The sequence below is a fragment of the Mercenaria mercenaria genome, unplaced genomic scaffold (genome assembly GCF_021730395.1).
Source record: "Mercenaria mercenaria strain notata unplaced genomic scaffold, MADL_Memer_1 contig_3740, whole genome shotgun sequence".
NCBI lineage: Eukaryota > Metazoa > Mollusca > Bivalvia > Venerida > Veneridae > Mercenaria > Mercenaria mercenaria.
Genome location: NW_026461909.1, coordinates 20,970 through 40,551, shown reverse-complemented (window position 1 = coordinate 40,551; position 19,582 = coordinate 20,970). Strand labels below are relative to the sequence as shown.

At 37.6% G+C, this 19,582-nt stretch overlaps 1 protein-coding gene across 1 annotated transcript; it reads left to right on the top strand.

Moving 5' to 3' along the window:
* Positions 1–334: 334 nt before the first annotated feature.
* LOC128553361 (uncharacterized) lies at positions 335–16,564 on the top strand (the record flags this gene model as incomplete). The annotated part of the gene is made up of 2 exons (XM_053534500.1): positions 335–3,446; positions 16,426–16,564. Coding segments are annotated over exons 1-2 (3,088 nt in total), but the record flags the coding sequence as incomplete, so codon positions are not given.
* Between the last annotated feature and the right edge of the window lie 3,018 nt (positions 16,565–19,582).

The window sequence follows — 19,582 nt, the reverse complement described above, 5'->3', positions numbered from 1 at the left end:
ACTGTCCATGAACAGGCTCAATCAAACCGAGCCTGCAACATTTTTGTTTTTGTCATGTTGAGCGACCTGTGAAATTTCATTTTTTCTTTATTTTGCTATTAATACAAAGTCTGAATATAGAAAATATGGTTTGTATTTTTCAGATTGATAACTATTCCTTAAAGTTCTTTCTCATATGGAAGTGGTTTTTAGATAAATTATTTACGGCCATCATGACCTTGTTCTTCAAAGTCACTTCTGTATATTCTGTACCTAAGTCTTTTGTGTATTGTAGTTTAGACTGCCTTGCTATTAATACAAAGTCTGTATATAGAAAATATTGTTTGTGTTTTTCAGATTGACAACTACTCTTTAAAGTTGGATACTTTAGCAGTTGTGAAGCAGTGACTCTGAAGAGGCCAGCATCAACCTTTACAGGGAGTGGATATCAGACTGTTGGTATTCTTCAAACATCAAGCTTTAGTTAAGGTTGATCTCAGACTTTATAGAAAATAAAAATGGGACATTGCCAGAGTAAGTCATTATCTATAGGAAAAATGAACGGTGGTACTATATATGTTACAAATATTAATCACTTCAATTCTGAAACTATAAAGTGTAAAAAGAAACAGAATTACGAAGATTTTAGGCACAGTTCAAGTACAGCTACAGTTAGAAATGGTTGGACAAACAGTGAGAGTAATGTATCAGTCCAAGCGGAATCTTGTTTTTGTTGGAACTCTGAACATTCAAACAACAGTAACTGGTTCACTAAGAACAATTTCCAGAGTGCAAAAAAGACAAACACTGAAAGTAGGCTAAAAAAGTTCAAAAAGAAAGCACAAAAGTTTTTCGGTAGAAATCGTAGCAGTTCTAAATTTCCAATACAAGTGCAAGAATCATCCATTCAGAGTGAAGCAGAGCATATGTTAGACATATCTAATAGGTATGTAGACGAAAGTAACTTGTCAGTTATATCAGATGTTAATGTTAGTAATGTACAAGAAGTGACAGAACAGGCAACAGATGATAGAATGAGCATCCAGAACGGCATCCAAGAGGTTCAACCAATATCTCAGTATGCTGAGACAGAGAGGGAAGAAGAGGGTTTTCCATCGCCACTTTTGACAAGAAATAAAGAATTTAATACTAATCATCTCAAGGCCAACTATGCAGTTAGAAAGAAATTTGGAATAGGTAGTGGAGAAAGTTGTTCTGAACCATCAGAATATGAACCGTTTTCGAATTTTACCCAGAGCCGGGAAGACGATACTGAGTTAAAGTCGGTTTTATGTACTGGAAGTCAGAAAGAAATGTGTCCACTGCAGTTAACAGATTGTGCATACACCAGAGAAAAACCTGTTAACGAACGCTCTCAGCAACAATTTAATACTCAGCAGCAGATCAGAACTGCTTCAGAATTTCAAGATGAAAATAGTTTGAAGTCAACTAGTACAGCAGGATATTCTTTAGGCACAATGTCATCATACAGGGATGATCTGCTTACACAAGACTTCAGCTCATACGAAATTTCAAGAGACTCCAGTCAAAATATTAGATGTGGTATCAAGGATCACTTACTGGAAGCAGAAAATGAAAATTCTCATTTACCAGGTTCTGTGAATAGCGCTGAAAGTCGCGTTTATATAAATTCAGAGAGTTCAACATGTGAAAACAAAAACAGTGTGATAAAAGAATGTAGAGAAAATAATTCTGAAAAAGCTTGTATTGTTCCACACAATCCTGTAAAACCATTTGAAAATTCAGAGGGTGACTTTGATGGTGATGATATGGTTGAAAAGGCCGACCTCTTCCTCAATTTCGAAAGAGAAAGGAAAGATCTGAAAGAATTTCATAGTTCAGATAAAGAGGCTTATCCAAAGTTAGGCCAACATTTCAGAAAGACAGAATATGAGGATAATTCATGGGGACAACTAAATGCTGATATTAAAGATGTTGAAGTTGAAATGAATCATGCAGAAATTAAAACTCTTGTATCTGAGTTTTTTGATAAAAGCAGTTTTAACATTGATAGATATTTTTCTCAAGAGAAATCAGTTCATACTGAACAAGGTGACCACAGAAGAAATAACTTTTTGCCGAGGGACTTAAGTTTACATACTGAAAGCAAGTCAAAGGATTCATTCGAACCTTTTTTTACAGCTGTAGATGAAACTTACTTTGGAGTCACTTTAGTTCCTGATTACTTTACAAGAAGCCACTTCAGAGCACAGTCAGATAGTCTCAAGAGTTTCCCATCCTTTTCACACGTCTACTCTAGACATAGGCCAAGTATAAAATCTCAGTCAGAGCTGCAGCCTACAACTGGTGAGAAATCATTTGACTACATTGTGCCTGCTTCTGAAACTAAAAATGAAAGCATTCCTGACTGTGTCAATAAAAAATGTGTTGCTTCTGTTACTGAAGATACGGACCTCAGCAACACTGTGTGTCCAGAAATATGTGTGAGAAATAGGGAGAATGTATTTCCAAATAGGAAAAGTAGAAAAGAACACAAGAACACGAACAGACAAAAGAAAACCAGACAAAAGAATAAAGCTTCAAAGCCCATACATGGGTTGTTGGAAAAGACAAAGAATAGGCACACAAGAAGGAGGGTGAAGTGTAAGCATGTGTCTGAAAGTGACAGTTCCAAGCCTAAAACATCAGAAGAAGATCAAGAAAATTTATCTCAAATTTCTGTAGAATCTGGTTTTTGGTCTGCTTCAGATACAAAAAGAAATGCTTCACAGATTATTATGAATGACAGGTCCTCTGATATGGATTCCCACTTAGATTTTAACAGGAAAATTACAAGTGTGAAAAAGAAAGGAAGAAAAAGAAACATTTGTATCAAAGTGTTTAACAAGAAAGCACTTCTTAAAAAGACCAAAAGACATTTTAAGAGGTGTCCAGCAAATGAAAAAAACAAGAAAGCATTTCTTAAAAAGATCAAAAGACATTTTAAAAGGTGTCCAGCAAATGAAAAAAAAAGAACTGCAAAATCTGTTGTCAGAGAAATTTGTGTGCTAGAAAGACCTTTATATGTGTTTGCTTTGGGATCATACTTTGATAGATTGAGCAATGGACCACCTCCATCATCAGAAGAGAGAATGCAGTGTGAATGGTTTAGACTGGCTACATTTCACAATTACACTGGCAATGGAAATGCTTTGGCTCTTGCTAGAAATGGATTTTACCATGACCATACAGAAGGACCTACAAGCTCAAGATGTTACCTTTGTGATGCTCGTCATTCAAACTGGGAAATGTTTGATGATGTTAGCGCAGAACACAGGCGGCGATCTCCAAGGTGTCTCTTCCATGAAAATGGTGGTGAAGTATCTGTAAACATTCATGGAGCATCAGCTCTTAGTGTATCCTCTGCCACAGTAACAGCAAGTTCCATTACTTCAGTTACTGCAGCAGTAAATGAAACTGTGATCAGTTTACGGAGAACAAGTGGTGTAAGTATATCTAGTATATTATAAAATTTCATCTTTCACTGACAAACTTAAGATGAAGGTAACATCTTTAGAATTTCTACCATTATAACAGGGAATATTTTGATGTCAAATAGAATAGGGATATATAAACAGTTCCAGTGAATCAGTGGAAAAAGTAGGTTCCCATGTTAGATCATTGAAAAATACTGTTAAAGACTTTTCTAGACCTAGAAACCAACTTTTTCCTTCAACATACACTTGATGAAAATCATTCTGATAATACATGTATAACAAAGCTATACTAGATAATTTAGATACAAAGTGTGATCTAAACTTAGAAGTATGAGTATTATTGACTTGCTTGTGCATCGGTGTCTGCACGTGTGTCCATGTTGCTGTCAATATTATTGAGTTGCCTGTGTGCCGGTGTCTGCACGTGTGTCCATGTCGCTGTCAGTATTATTGTCTTGCCTGTGTGCCGGTGTCTGCACGTGTGCCCATGTTGCTGTCAATATTATTGACTTGCCTGTGTGCCGGTGTCTGCAAGTGTGTGCATGTTGCTGTCAATATTATTGACTTGCCTGTGCGCCGGTGTCTGCATGTGTGTCAGTGTTGCTGTCAGTATTATTGACTTGCCTGTGCGCCGGTGTCTGCATGTGTGTCAGTGTTGCTGTCAATATTATTGACTTGCCTGTGCGCCGGTGTCTGCATGTGTGTCAATGTTGCTGTCAATATTATTGACTTGCCTGTGCGCCAGTGTCTGCATGTTTGTCAATGTTGCTGTCAATATTATTGACTTGCCTGTGCGCCGTTGTCTATGCCTGCATTCATCTGGATAACCACTTGTGGGAATGGATAGGAATTTCACACACTTATTTACTGTCACAGTCATGAAACTGACTTACATTGCACAGGTTTCATAACTCTGCTTTGCAGTTTTAGCTTGACTATACAAAGTATGGAGAGCTGTCATACCCGACCTGGCGTAGGCGTCCTTCCCGTTCCCACTTTGGTTAAAGTTTTGATGCACTTTCACTTTATCTCTGTAGATTTGTTCCATCAAATTTAAAATAGATATTCCTCATTATCACCAACTTCATATTGCATAAGGGGCATAACTCTCACACCAGTATTTCATGCGTGCGTGTGTGTTGATTCAAACTTGAAATAGTTGTTCCACCTTATCGCCTACATCATATGACACAATGTCCATAACTCTGTTACCAATATTTCATAAATTATGCTCCCCTTTTACTTAGATTTTCAGGTTAAAGTTTTCATGCACAGGGGTGTGGAAATCCCAATATTTTTCATTTGTCCTTGACTTAAAAATCTACTTGTCTGCAGTCAAAACTTGCTTGCCCAGATTTTCAACATTTTAGCATGCATGCAAATTATTCTTTATTTTGGACAATAATCTACAAGTAGTAACAAAAGTGAACATAACAAAGTGTAATACTGTAGCTGTTTCAAAAAATAAGCTTTCGACAATGCCTGGCACTGCACATGTTGCAACAATTTGGCATTTTTATAGTTTATTTCATTATTTAATATATTTTACCAGGGGTCAGAGGGGTTTCTCCCTGGAAATTTTTGAAGTACAGGCATGAAATAGTGGCCTCTGGTGCATTTTTAGGTCCAAAATTTTGAGGTAATAGAGGGGTTAATACCCTTTTGATGAGGGTGGAGGGAGGGGGGTGTCAGGGGGCTTTCCCCCTTGAAAATTATGAAATACAGGTGTGGAATGGTGGCCTCTGGTGTGTTTCTGGGTCTACATTTTGAGACAGATTTATTCTTATTCCTTTACCAAAATAGCAGGGTGCATCTTTGATGAGTATAGGCCACTTCTCAGCTAACTGAAGAGGAGTGGGCGTGCTCGAGGCCCTGAAGCCAGGCCTGGAATTATACTTCAAATAAAAGGGCTTTATAAATCAAACAATAAGTATTTTGCATATGACAAAATCTGATTTTAAATCAGAAATACATTTGCATAGGCAGGTCTTCCCTGAATTACCAAAATTAATCAGAAATTGGGGTCTCAGAAATGTTTGACAAACGAAAAAGGGCAATCTAGACTAGCATTAATTATAAAATGAAAATTTATAACTTATTTTCTATGACCAGAGTTAATTTTTACCATTGATTTCTGCTTGTTTATCGCAGGTTTTCATTGGAATTTGCATAAAATCAATCTGCGATCATGATATAAAAATTATTGAAAATTATCGCAGAATTAGCTATTTTGACCTTGTCTGCACAATAGCAGCTTCATTTATGATTTGAATTTAATCAAACTTGCACACAACTTGTGTTGCCATAAGATCTCAGTTCCTGTGTTGAACTGGCCAGATTCCATAAGGGGTTCCAGAGCTATTTTGACCTTGTCTGCACAATAGCAGCTTCGCCCGCCCGCTTAGCTCAGTAGGTAGAGCATCGGTCTATGGATCGCGGGGTTGTGAGTTCCATCCTCGGGCGGGGTGTATGTTCTCCATGACTATTTGATAAACGACACTGTGTCTGAAATCATTAGTCCTCCACCTCTGATTTATGTGGGGAAGTTGGCAGTTACTTGCGGAGAACAGGTTTGTACTGGTACAGAATCCAGGAAGACTGGGTTAGGTTAATTGCCCGCCGTTATATGACTGAAATACTGTTGAAAAACGGCGTTAAACCTAAAACGAACAAACAATAGCAGCTTCATTTATGATTTGAATTTAATCAGACTTGCGCAAAACTTGTGTCGCTATAAGATCTCAGTTACTTTGTTAATAATGGGTTCCAGAGTTATGACCCCTGAAAGGGCCAAAATAAGCTATTTTGACCTTGTCTGCACAATAGCAGCTTCATTTATGATTTGATTTTACCCAAATTGCATACAACTTGTATCACCACAAGGTCTTGATTTCTTTCTTGAACTGGCCAGATTCCTTCTTGGGTTTCAGAGTTATGGCCCCTTAAAGGTCCAAAATTGGCTGTTTTGGCTTTTGCAGCCATACAGAGACTTCATTTATGGTTTTATTTGATGCAAACTTCCAAAATATCTTCAACAACAATAAATCTTGGATTCCATGACAAATCAGATCCAATCGTAGGTTCCAGAGTTATTTTATATCTGATTACCTCCCCTGATTGTAATCAAAATAGATTTATATCAGTAAGTACTTACAGGACTTATTTGAAATTTCGTTATTGTCATTAGTTGGACTGAGTCAATCAGGGTAGATAACTATGGACTGATTTTATGTCAAATTACATCCCTTTATTTCAAATTAAAATGGGTATATCTCCGTAACTATTGAAGATACTGATCTGAAATTTCATTTATGTCAACAGATTTATTTGCCAGGTCCTTCTTTTGTTCACTTACAATAATTTTCTTTTTAATTACTTCCCTTTTACGTTACTATAAATAGCTTATTTTTAGTTACTTTTTAGCCCACCATCATCAGTTGGTGGTCTATTCAAATCACTCTGTGTCCGTGGTCCGTCGTCCTTCCGTCCATCCGTCCGTCAGTCCGTCCGAGCTCACATTTGCATACTTAGGTGGATATAGGAACAATAGGTAACTGTACTTTTTCTTTGATGTCATTCATTCCGTAAGGCTATCATGTGGCTATTTTTCTCTTACGTGGCTAAAAGAACAATAGAGAGAACAAAAGAGTAGCCACATAAGTATCCATATGTAGGAACGTCCGTCCTTCCGTCCGTTAACAATTTCTCGTTATCGCATCTCTTCAGAAACTACCAGGTGAATTTTGACCAAACTTTGTCAGAATGATGTATTGGTACCCTAGTTGTGTCCCCCTGAAAATCAGACTGGTTCAACAAATTTTTAGTAAGTTATGGCCCTTTGTTTATTTCTATAATTTACATAGATTTATATAGGGAAAAACTTTGAAAATCTTCTTGCCCAAAACCACAGAGCCTAAGGCTTTGATATTTGGTATGAAGCATCATCTAGTGGTCCTCCACCAAGATGATTCAAATTATTCCCCTGGGGTTTAATATGGCCCCGCCCCGGGGGTCACATGGTTTATATAGACTTATATAGGGAAAAACTTTGAAAAACCTCTTGTCCAAAACCACAGGGCCTAGGGCTTTGATATTTTGTATGTGACATCATCTAGTGGTCTTCTACTAAGATTGTTCAAATTATCCCCCTAGGGTCAAATGTGGCACCGCCCCGGGGGTCACATGGTTTACATAGACTTATATAGGGAAGACTTTGAAAATCTTCTTTTCCAAACCACAAAGCCTAGGGCTTTGATATTTGTAATGTAGCATCGTCTAGTGGTTCTCTACCAAGTTTGTTAATATTATCCCCCTAGGGTCAAATATGGCCCCGCCCTGGGGGTCAGATGGTTCATATTGACTTATATAGGGAAAAGCTTTTAAAAACTTCTTGTCAATAATCTACAACATTCATATTTGGACCACATGTATGATTTTGAGTGGCAAGATGAGCCTTGACACAAGTTGACCTTGATTTTGACCTAGTGACCTACTTTCACATTTCTGTAGCTACAAACTTCAAATTTGGATCACATGCATAGTTTTGTGCACTGAAATAAACTTTGACCTTGACATTGACCTAGTGACCTACTTTCACATTTTTGAGGGTACAGGCTTCAAATTTGGACCACATGCATAATTTCGTGTTCCGAAATGAAATTTGACCTTGATTTTGACCCAGTGACCTACTTTCACATTCCTCAAGCTACAGCCTTCAAATTTTGACCACATGCATGGTTTTGTGTACCGAAACAAACTTTGACCTTTACATTGACCTAGTGACCTACTTTCACATTTCTGAAGGTACAGGCTTCAAATTTAGACCACATGCATAGTTCTGTATTCCAGAATAAAATTTGACCTTGATTTTGGCCTTGTGACCTACTTCCACATTTCTCAAGCTACAGCCTTCAAATTTGGACCACATGCATGGTTTTGTGCAGGGCTCCGGAAATTTTGATAACTCAATCGGTCCGAAACGAAAATCCTGACATCGGCGCTACACCACCCACCGCATTCCCAATATTACATATTTTGTAAAACGTGATAGGGTAAAGAAATAAGCATGTCATGCATTAAAACTGAGTTACCAGTCACCGCGCGTTACCATACAATGAAGACAGTTATTCAGTGTTATGTGTGATCGTTACTTTGTTTAAATTTCGATGTTTTTTCCGAGATAATACGAGGCATTGACACCGTGTGGGTAACTAGTCTGAAAGCCAACGCACGTGACTTCGATACCGTATACACGGCAGATACTTTGTGATGTTTCTTCATTTTTTGACGGAATTCTATAAAATACAATGCGTCAAAGTGAGTTACACGACACATATTCTCTGCTAAACAGCTTCAGTATTTAAAGAATACTCTGCCGCGGACCGAATGTGTACGTTATTTGAACGCTGAGATCGAATTTCCCGCATGTATAGTACCAAAACGTCACGCGGGTTGGCCACGGATATTTCATTTCACTTACGTTGTACTTCAATAAGCAACTACATTTTATAAAGTTATATGTTCTCTTCTGATGTAAACAAAATTTCATTTTGAAACGTTTTTTAAAAGACCGATTTAATAAACAGTGCCACTCCGGTTTTCTTTATCATTCGTGGTTGCCCGTCCATTTTTTCCTTTTTTGTACAGTCGGGTTGCAAAGACGATTTTCTGTATTTGTTTCAACTGGAGCCCCAACAAATGAATCATGTAATTTTTTCAAATCAAGTAATTATAAAAATTATTAATCCCCCGCCGTGGCGGAGGGATTATAGGAATGGTCTGCGTCCGTCCTTCCGTCCGTCCGTCCTTCCGTCCGTCCTTCCGTACTTCCGTCCTTCCGTCCGTAACAAATTCGTGTCCGGTCCATATCTCCTAAACCCCTCAAAGGATTTTCATGAAACTTGGGTCAAATGATCACCTCATCAAGACGATGTGCAGAACCCATGAGTCAGCCTTGTCGGTTCAAGGTCAAGGTCACAACTCAAGGTCAAAGGTTTGAGCCTGCCATTTTGTGTCCGCTCTATATCTCCTAAACCCCTTGAAGGAATTTCGTGAAACTTGGGTCAAATGATCACCTCATCAAGATGATGTGCAGAACCCATGAGTCAGCCATGCCGGCTCAAGGTCAAGGTCACAACTCAAGGTCAAAGGTTTGAGCCTTCCATTTTGTGTCCGCTCTATATCTCTTAAACCCCTTAAAGGAATTTTATAAAACTTGGGTCAAATGATCACCTCATCAAGACGATGTGCAGAACCCATGAGTCAGTCATGCCGGCTCAAGGTCAAGGTCACAACTTAGGGTCAAAGGTTTGAACCTTCCATTTTGTGTCCGCTCTATATCTCCTAAACCCCTTGAAGGATTTTCATCAAACTTGGGTCAAACGATCACCTCATCAAGGCGATGTGCAGGACTTATGAGTCAGCCATGTCAGCTCAAGGTCAAGGTCACAACTGAAGGTCAAAGGTTTTAGCCTTCCATTTCGTGTCCACTCTATATCTCCTAAACCCCTTGAAGGAATTTTATAAAACCTGGGTCAAATGATACCTCATCAAGACGATGAGTCAACCATGCCAGCTCAAGGTCAAGGTCACAACTATGGGTCGAAGGTTTGAGCCTTCCATTTGGTGTCCACTCTGTATCTCCTTAACCCCTTGAAGGATTTTCATCAAACTTTGGTCAAATGATCACCTCATCAAGAACTCATGAGACAGCCATGTCAACTCAAAGTCAAGGTCACAACTGAAGGTCAAAGGTTTCAGCTCTGTATCTCCTAAACCCCTTGAAGGATTTTCATGAAACTTTGGTCAAATGATCACCTCATCAAGACGTTGTGCAGAATTCATGAGTCAGCCGTGTCAGTTCAAGGTCAAGGTCACAGCTAAAATCAAAGGTTTTACCCTTTCACTATCCATAGCAGTGGCGGGGGATTTAGCTGTCTTTCAGACTGCCTTGTTTTTATCGGTTTTCCGTGTGATGTCTCATTAAATCAAAGACCTATAATGTACAATTATAGCTCTTTGATTAAATGCAGCGACCATTTGTTTGTTACCGTGATCAAACATAGCCTTTTGAAATAAACCATCCGTCGGATTCTAAATAAAAGAAGTGGATCCCCGTCGAAATGATTTGGATCCAGCCAGAAACGTTAGGAAACCAGTCAAAAATGTTTAATACACCGCAGTCGGCTGTCTGCAAACATTAAAGGATGTGCCGCGCGAGCACTGATTGCGTCACGCGCTAATTACGGACCGATTATCAAAGTGACACTCAGACCGATTGACACGTTTATTGATTATCTGAAGGTGCGACCAACAATTTCCTACTTGTCAGGTGATCGTGTATTGAGATATCAGACCGAAATTTATACTTTTCTCCATTTTTACGGGACCGATTTTTAGCTCACCTGTCACAAAGTGACAAGGTGAGCTTTTGTGATCGCGCGGTGTCCGTCGTCTGTCCGTGCGTGCGTCCGTCCGTAAACTTTCGCTTGTGACCACTCTAGAGGTCACATTTTTCATGGGATCTTTATGAAAGTTGGTCAGAATGTTCATCTTGATGATATCTAGGTCAAGTTCGAAACTGGGTCACGTGCCTTCAAAAACTAGGTCAGTAGGTCTAAAAATAGAAAAACCTTGTGACCTCTCTAGAGGCCATATATTTCACAAGATCTTCATGAAAATTGGTCAGAATGTTCACCTTGATGATATCTAGGTCAAGTTCGAAACTGGGTCACGTGCCTTCAAAAACTAGGTCAGTAGGTCTAAAAATAGAAAAACCTTGTGACCTCTCTAGAGGCCATATATTTCACAAGATCTTCATGAAAATTGGTCAGAACGTTCATCTTGATGATATCTAGGTCAAGTTCGAAACTGGGTCATGTGCCGTCAAAAACTAGGTCAGTAGGTCAAATAATAGAAAAACCTTGTGACCTCTCTAAAGGCCACATTTTTCATGGGATCTTTATGAAAGTTGGTCAGAATGTTCATCTTGATGATACCTAGGTCTAGTTCAAAACTGGGTCACGTGCAGTCAAAAACTAGGTCAGTAGGTCTAAAAATAGAAAAACCTTGTGACCTCTCTAGAGGCCATATATTTCATGAGATCTTCATGAAAATTGGTCAGAATGTTCACCTTGATGATATCTAGGTCAAGTTCGAAACTGGGTCACGTGCCATCAAAAACTAGGTCAGTAGGTCAAATAATAGAAAAACCTTGTGACCTCTCTAGAGGCCATATTTTTCATGGGATCTGTATGGAAGTTGGTCTGAATGTTCATCTTGATTATATCTAGGTCAATTTTGAAAGTGGGTCACGTGCCATTAAAAACTAGGTCAGTAGGTCAAATAATAGAAAAACCTTGTGACCTCTCTAAAGGCCATATTTTTCATGGGATCTGTATGAAAGTTGGTCTGAATGTTCATCTTGATGATATCTAGGTCAAGTTCGAAACAGGGTCATGTGCGGTCAAAAACTAGGTCAGTATGTCTAAAAATAGAAAAACCTTGTGACCTCTCTAGAGGCCATACTTATGAATGGATCTCCATGAAAATTGGTCAGAATGTTCACCTTGATGATATCTAGGTCAAGTTTGAAACTGGGTCACGTGCCTTAAAAAACTAGGTCAGTAGGTCAAATAATAAAAAAACCTTGTGACCTCTCTAGAGGCCATACTTTTCATGGGATCTGTATGAAAGTTGGTCTGAATGTTCATCTTGATGATATCTAGGTCAAGTTTGAAACTGGGTCAACTGCGGTCAAAAACTAGGTCAGTAGGTCTAAAATTAGAAAAATCTTTTGACCTCTCTAGAGGCCATATTTTTCAATGGATCTTCATGAAAATTGATCTGAATGTTCACCTTGATGATATCTAGGTAAATTTTGAAACTGGGTCACGTGCGGTCAAAAACTAGGCCAGTAGGTATAAAAATAGAAAAACCTTGTGACCTCTCTAGAGGCCATATTTTTCATGAGATCTTCATGAAAATTAGTGAGAATGTTCACCTTGATGATATCTAGATAAAATTCAAAACAGGGTCACGTACCTTCGAAAACTAGGTCAATAGGTCAAATAATAGAAAAACCTTGTGACCTCTCTAGAGACCATAGTTTTCAATGGATCTTCTTGAAAATTGGTCAGAATTTTTATCTTGATAATATCTAGGTCAAGTTCAAAACTGGGTCACATGAGATCAAAAACTAGGTCACTATGTCAAATAATAGAAAAAACGACGTCATACTCAAAACTGGGTCATGTGGGAAGAGGTGAGCGATTCAGGACCATCATGGTCCTCTTGTTTTCGTTTTTTCACTTCACAAATCGGTCTGAAAAGTCAAAAATCGGTCCAAAACCGACAAACCGGCAAATTTCCGAAGCCCTGGTTTTGTGTACCGAAACAAACTTTGACCTTTACATTGACCTAGTGACCTACTTTCACATTTTTGAAGGTACAGGCTTCAAATATGGACCACATCCATAGTTTTGTATTCTGAAATAAAACTTGACCTTGATTTTGACCTAGTGACCTACTTTCACATTCCTCAAGCTACAGCCTTCAAATTTGGACCACTTGCATAGTTTTGTGTACCGAAATGAACTTCGACCTTAAGATTGACCTAGTGCCCTACTTTCACATTTCTGTAGCTACAGGCTTCAAATATAGACCACATGAATAGGATTGTGTGCCGAAACAAACTTTGACCTTGATATTGACCTAGTGACCTACTTTCACATTTTTGAAGGTACAGGCTTCACATTTGGACCACATGCATAGGTTTGTGTTGTGAAGTTAAATTTGACCTTGATTTTGACCTAGCGACATACTTTCACATTTCCCTAGCTACAGCTTTCAAATTTGGACCACTTGCATAGTTTTGTGTACCAAAATAAACTTTGACCTTAATATTGACCTAGTGACCTACTTTCAAGTTTCTCAAACTACAGTCTTCAAACTTGATGCACATGCATAGTTTTGTGTACAAAGAACTTTGTCTTTGAAATTGATCTAGTGACCTACTTCCATATTTCTCAAGCTACAGCTTACGAATTTAGACCACATGCACAGTGTTGTGTACGGAAATGAAATTTGACCTTGAGCTAGTCAATAAGTCTTGAAATTTGGAACACACAAAAATGGCACATTGGTCGGCGCCAAGATCACTCTGTGATCTCTTGTTTTATAAACTCCATAAACTTGAAGTATTGTTCAGCGTTCCTAAATTATTCTTTCCTATTTTCATATCAAACCAGAAAATTTGTGCTTGTCCATGGACAAATGGAATGCAAATGGAAAAAGTCTGGAGTCGGACATAGGAATTCCACACCCCTGATGCACCTTTTCTCTTATCTCAGTTATTACTCAATGGATTTGATTCAGACTTAAAATAGTCGTTCCACCTTATCATCCACATAATATGACTTATGGTCCATAACTCTGGTACCAACATTTCATGAATTATGCCCCCCCCCCCCCCCCCCCCCCCCGTGTACACACACTTCACACTTTTACTTAGAATTTCTGGTTTAAATTTTGATGCACTTTCACTTTATTTCAGTAATTACGTAATTACTAAATGGATTTGATTCAAACTTAACTATGGTACTAAAATGTCATGAATTATGCCCCCCTTTTACTTAGATTTTCAGTTTAATTTTGTTGCATTTTCATTATATCTAAGTTATTACTAAATTGATTTGATTTAAACTTGAAGTTTTTATTCCACATCCGATCATCACAAACATCATATGATACAAGGTGCAAAAATCACTCTTGTACAAATATTTCATAAAGTATCCCTCTTTTTGCTTAGAATTATACTTATTTAATATTCTTATTACTTAATATTTTTGACACAGACTTAAGCTATAATGTCCAATATCTTCATTTTTATCGAAGTCATTAAACACTCCAGCTCCAGCTTCCTCAGATGTGCTCACTTTCACTATTTAGCATCCATATAGTCGAGTGCACAGTTTCCTGTGACAGCTCTTGTTAGCTCATCCGTTACAAAGTGACAAGGTGAGCTTTTGTGATTGCCCTTCATCCGTCGGCATCGTCCATTCTTATCACACTACAATTTCTTGTGAACACAATAGAGACAACATTTTGGAATCAATTTTGACCAAACTTGCACACAACTTGTATTGGCATAACATCTCTGTACCTTTTAAAAACTGGCCACATCATTCATGGGTTCCAGAGTTATATGGCCCCTTAAAGGGCCAAACTGTGCTATTTTGGCTAGTGAACACGACAAAGACCACATTTTGCAATAGATTTTAATCAAACTTACAAACAACTTGTATTGGCACTGCATGCATACTATCTCTGTTCCTTTCAAAATCCAGAGCCCATCATGGTTTCCAGATTTGTGGCCCCTTAAAGAGCTAAAATTTGTTAAATTGGTTTCTGCAGTCATATAGAGACTTCATTTATGGTTTGATTTGATACAAACTTGCAAAATATCTGAAACAACAATAGATCTTGGATTCCAGAATGAATCCATAAGATCCAATCACAGGTTCCAGAGTTATGACCCCTGATTAACTCCTGAAAGAGCCAAAATTTGTCAATTAGCTCACCTGAGCTCAAAGTGATCATGGTGAGCTATTGTGATTATGCTGTGTCCAGTGTCTGTCATGCGTGCATTCGCGGTCCGCCAAGTTGTCCACCTGTCATCAATAATTGTGTTTAAATGACATCTCCTTCAAAACCACTGAATAGATTTTGATGAAACTAGGCCTGGATGTTCTTTTGGTGGTTCTCTACCAAACTTGTTCAAATGGTTCTGCTTGGCTAGTGGCCACCAGAGCTATAAATGAAAAAATCTTCAAAGGACATCTCCTAAACCACTGGTCCGATTTTAAAGTATTTTTGACACAAATGGTCCTTATGTGACCCTCTGTCAATATTGTTAAAAGTTTACTGATTCGTCAAAAAACATGGCTGCCAGGGAGCATGGTCACTTTTACCTAGATGTATATAGTGGAAACTTTCTAAAAATCTTGTGTGAAACTACTGACTGGATTTTAGGATAATTCAATACAAATGGTCCTTATTTGACCCTCTACCAAGATTTTCAAGTTATTCAGATTTGTCAAAAAACATGGTCGCCAGAGGTCGTGGTCACTTTTCCCTAGATGTATGCCTGATTTTTAAATAATTTTATACAAATGATCCTTGTGTGACTCTCTACAAAGATTGTTCAAATTATTTTGATTCATCAAAAAAACATGGCCGCCAGAGGGGGAGGTCACTTTTCCCTATATGTATAGTGGAAACTTCAAAAATCATCTTGTGTGAAAGTGCATGCCCGATTTTAGAATAATTTTACACAAATGGTCCTTGTATGACCCTCTTCTAAGGTTGTTCAAATGATTTTGATTTGTCAAAAAACATAGCCACCAGAGGCAGAGGGCGTGGTCACTTTTCCCTATATGTATATAGTGGAAACTTTTAAAAGTCTACTAGTGTGAAACTGCTTGCCCCATTTTAAAATGATTCTACATAAATGGTCATTGTATGACCCTCTACCAAGATTGTTCAAATTATTATGGTTTTTAAAAAAACATAGCCACCAGAGGGCATGGTCACTTTTCCCTATATGTATATTAAAATGGAAACTTTAAAAATCTTGTATGAAACTGCTGATCTGATTTTAGAATAATTTTACACAAATGGTCCTTGTATGACCTTCTACCAAGATTGTTCAAATTATTTCAACTCGTCAAAAAACGTGGCAGCCAGGGGACATGGTCACTTTTCTTCTCTAAATCAATAATAGCTAGAGCCTTAATATTTGGCATGTGATATCAGATTTGTAATGTCTACCATTATTGTTCAAATTATTGCTGTAGGTGCAAAAGTGTGTGTGACATGTGTATAATATAGCCTAACTCTGTACTTCTACAAACACACTTGAAGCCTTGTACACAGGTGAGCGCTTTAAAGTCAATGACCTTCTTGTTATGTACTTTACAATATTTAAAAGGAAAGAGAATGCCTAACCCAGCAACCAACAGAAGATCCAGAAAACAGAGATTGTTATTTGTTGGCATTGTCACAGCCAAGGACACAGCGAGCCCTTGGACATTCAAGACACTCGTACTCTACTATCATAGCACCAAGGAGTAAGTACATGATTCTACTGTCTAAACTTTTCCCCTTAAGTCATGGTGTATGTATATCTCTGTTGTGTCCATTGTTTATCCTTTTATCTCAAGGATTACTCTAATTAATGGAGAAAAATGGTTGGATCTTCACACAGTGACTGGAGGACATTTAGATGGAGGATACAAGAACCATGATGAATATTTTGCTTAGTTTTAGCTTGTTAACAACACTCTAGAGGCAATGATGGCAAAAAGCCGGTCAGTATTAGTATTGACTGGGCCAGCGGTCAATACTGGTTAAAACCGGTGGATACTGGTCAATACCGGTAAATACTGGTTTATTCAATACTTTGGTCACTCTTGGGTGGTCAATACTGGTTTATTCAACACTTCTACATTATGCACATTCACAGATTAGAAATGCTGTAACAGTAATGTAAAAATTATAAAGCAAAATATAAAATTTTTGTTAAAAAGTATAGTGGATTAGTGGTCAATACAGGTCGATTCAAGCCCCAAATGAACTTAACTGTCATTATTTAAATTTTTCAAAAACACGCAAAATATCTTAACAGTCAGTATTGACAAATCGACCAGTATTGACCGATTGACCAGTATTAACCGGTATTGACCACTTCAGGGAGTATTGACCGGGGCGGTTTTACCAGGTTAAAACCAGAGGCAGTCTTAACAGCCCAACATTGTCTAGAGGCCATATTTGTTAATGAATCTTTATGGAACTTGGTCAGAATGTTTGTCTTGATGATGTATTGGTCAGATTTGAAACTGGGTCATGTGGGTAAAATACTAGGTCAGTAGGTCAGATCAAAGGAAAATCTTGTAAAGCCAAAGTTGTAACCCAATCCTTATGAAACTTGGTCAGAATTTGCATAGGTGATCTCTTGGTCAAGTTTGAAAATGGGTCATGTGTGGTTAAAAACTAAGACAGTAGGCCAGATCAACTCTGGTGAGGGCCCTCTTGTTCTCCATGAAATTTGGTCAGAATGATTGCATTGGTGAAATCTTAAGTCAAGTTTGAATGTGGGTTATCTGGGTTCAAAAACTAGGTCACTAGATCAAATCAAATAACTCCATGTTTATGCAGTAGGGACTGCATTTTAGACCGGATCTTCATGAAATTTGATTAGGATGTTTGTTTAGATAAAGTCTAGGTCAAGTTTTAATATGGGTCATCTAAGGTAGAAAAACAAGGTCACCCGGTCAAAACCTTGTGTACGCAATAGGGACTGCATTTTACACTGGATATTCATAAAATTTAGTCAGAATGATAAGTTTGATAAAATCTGTGTCAGGTTCATGTACGGGTCATCTGGGTTCAAAAACTAGATCACTAGGTCAAATCAAAGAAAAACTTTGTGTCTGCATAGAGGCTGTATTTTTCAGTTGATCTTCATAAAATTTGGTCAGAATAATTGCCATGATGAATTCTAGATTAAGTTCTAATATACGTCATCTGAAAGAAAAACCTTGTGTATGCAATAGAGACTGCATTTTACACTGGATCTTTTTGAAATTAATTCAGAATAATTGCCTTGATAAGATGTTGAAGGCTATGTTCTAACATGTGTAATTTTGGGTCTAAACTAGGACACTAGGCCACCAGATCTTCATGAAATTTTATCAGAATATTTATCTGGATGAAATCTAGGTAAAGTTCAAATATTGGTCATCTGGGGTCAAAAAAACTAGGTCACCTACACAAGAAAAACCTTGTGTACACAATAGTGGTTGCATTTTACACTGGATATTCGTAAAATTTTGTCAAAATGGCTGCCTTGATGAAATCTAGGTCAAATTTGAATATAAGTTATCTTGTTTATGCAATGGGGACTGCATTTTACTCTGGATCTTCATTACAATGTTTGTTTTGATGACCTTTCTGGGGTCAAAAGCTAGATAACCTTGTGTATGCAATAGGAGCTGCATTTTTCATTTTAAGTGCATGAAACTTTTTCAGAATGTTTCTCTGCATGAAATCTCGGAATAATTTATATCTGGGTCATGTGGGGTTATAAACTAGGTTACCAGGCAAATGAAAGAAAAAGCTTGTTTACACACTAGGGGTCACATCATTTTTTATTCTATCTTCATAAAACTTGGTCAAAATGTGTTTTATCATAAAGTCTAGATGATTTCGAACTAAGGTCATGTTGGGCAAAAAACTGTCACTAGTTCAAATCAAAGGAAAAGCTTGTATACACTCTAGAGCACAGTGTATAGTCTCTCTGTACGCCCAAACAGAAGTCGCCAATAACTAGGCGTTCACTTCCGTTTTTCAAATTTTTGGAAGCTGTCGGTAGTGAGTATTTTTTTGTTTTTCTGTGGCTATTTGAAGTAAATATTCTTGTTGTATATATTTTTCAATGTATGATAAATGTCTCTACAACAAACTGCAGTTAAATAGACATTAACGCATGAAATTAAAGCGTATTTTCATTCAAAACCCAGCAGCTCGAAGCAAAAGACGATGTATTCAGGCTAAAAATGCCCATTATTTAGGAACTGCGAGTGAAATACGTGTCAGAACCACTTCTGAATGTTAAATTATAAATCCATGCAAATGAGTTTATACATACAAATATGAATTTACAATCCTGAATAGTTTAGATATTGTTTAATTCAACATGCATCTGAATTATGCATTGACCGCCTAGCCGCAAAACTTTATAATAAACTGTCCCACTATTCCCCAAAACACTGTATGCCTATTCAATAAAGAAATGACGAAGTGTTTGGGCTTGTAGGCTCTATACACTGTACTTACTGAATTTATAAATATAAGTTTTGTATTGTATTTTACTTGCAACAGTGAAACAGTATTTATTGGTCTGTTTCACCAACGGTGTCCTTGTCTTGGACAAGAAATAGAATCTGTATACGAGTTTCCATTAACATACGAGAAAAATATGTATTTATTCCGCTAAGCTTGACAGGACACTTTGTTTTGTTTTTGTTTTTTTTTTCTTTGTATTTTAGCTCGATTATTCAGGGAATAGTGGTGCTATTCTACTAGCC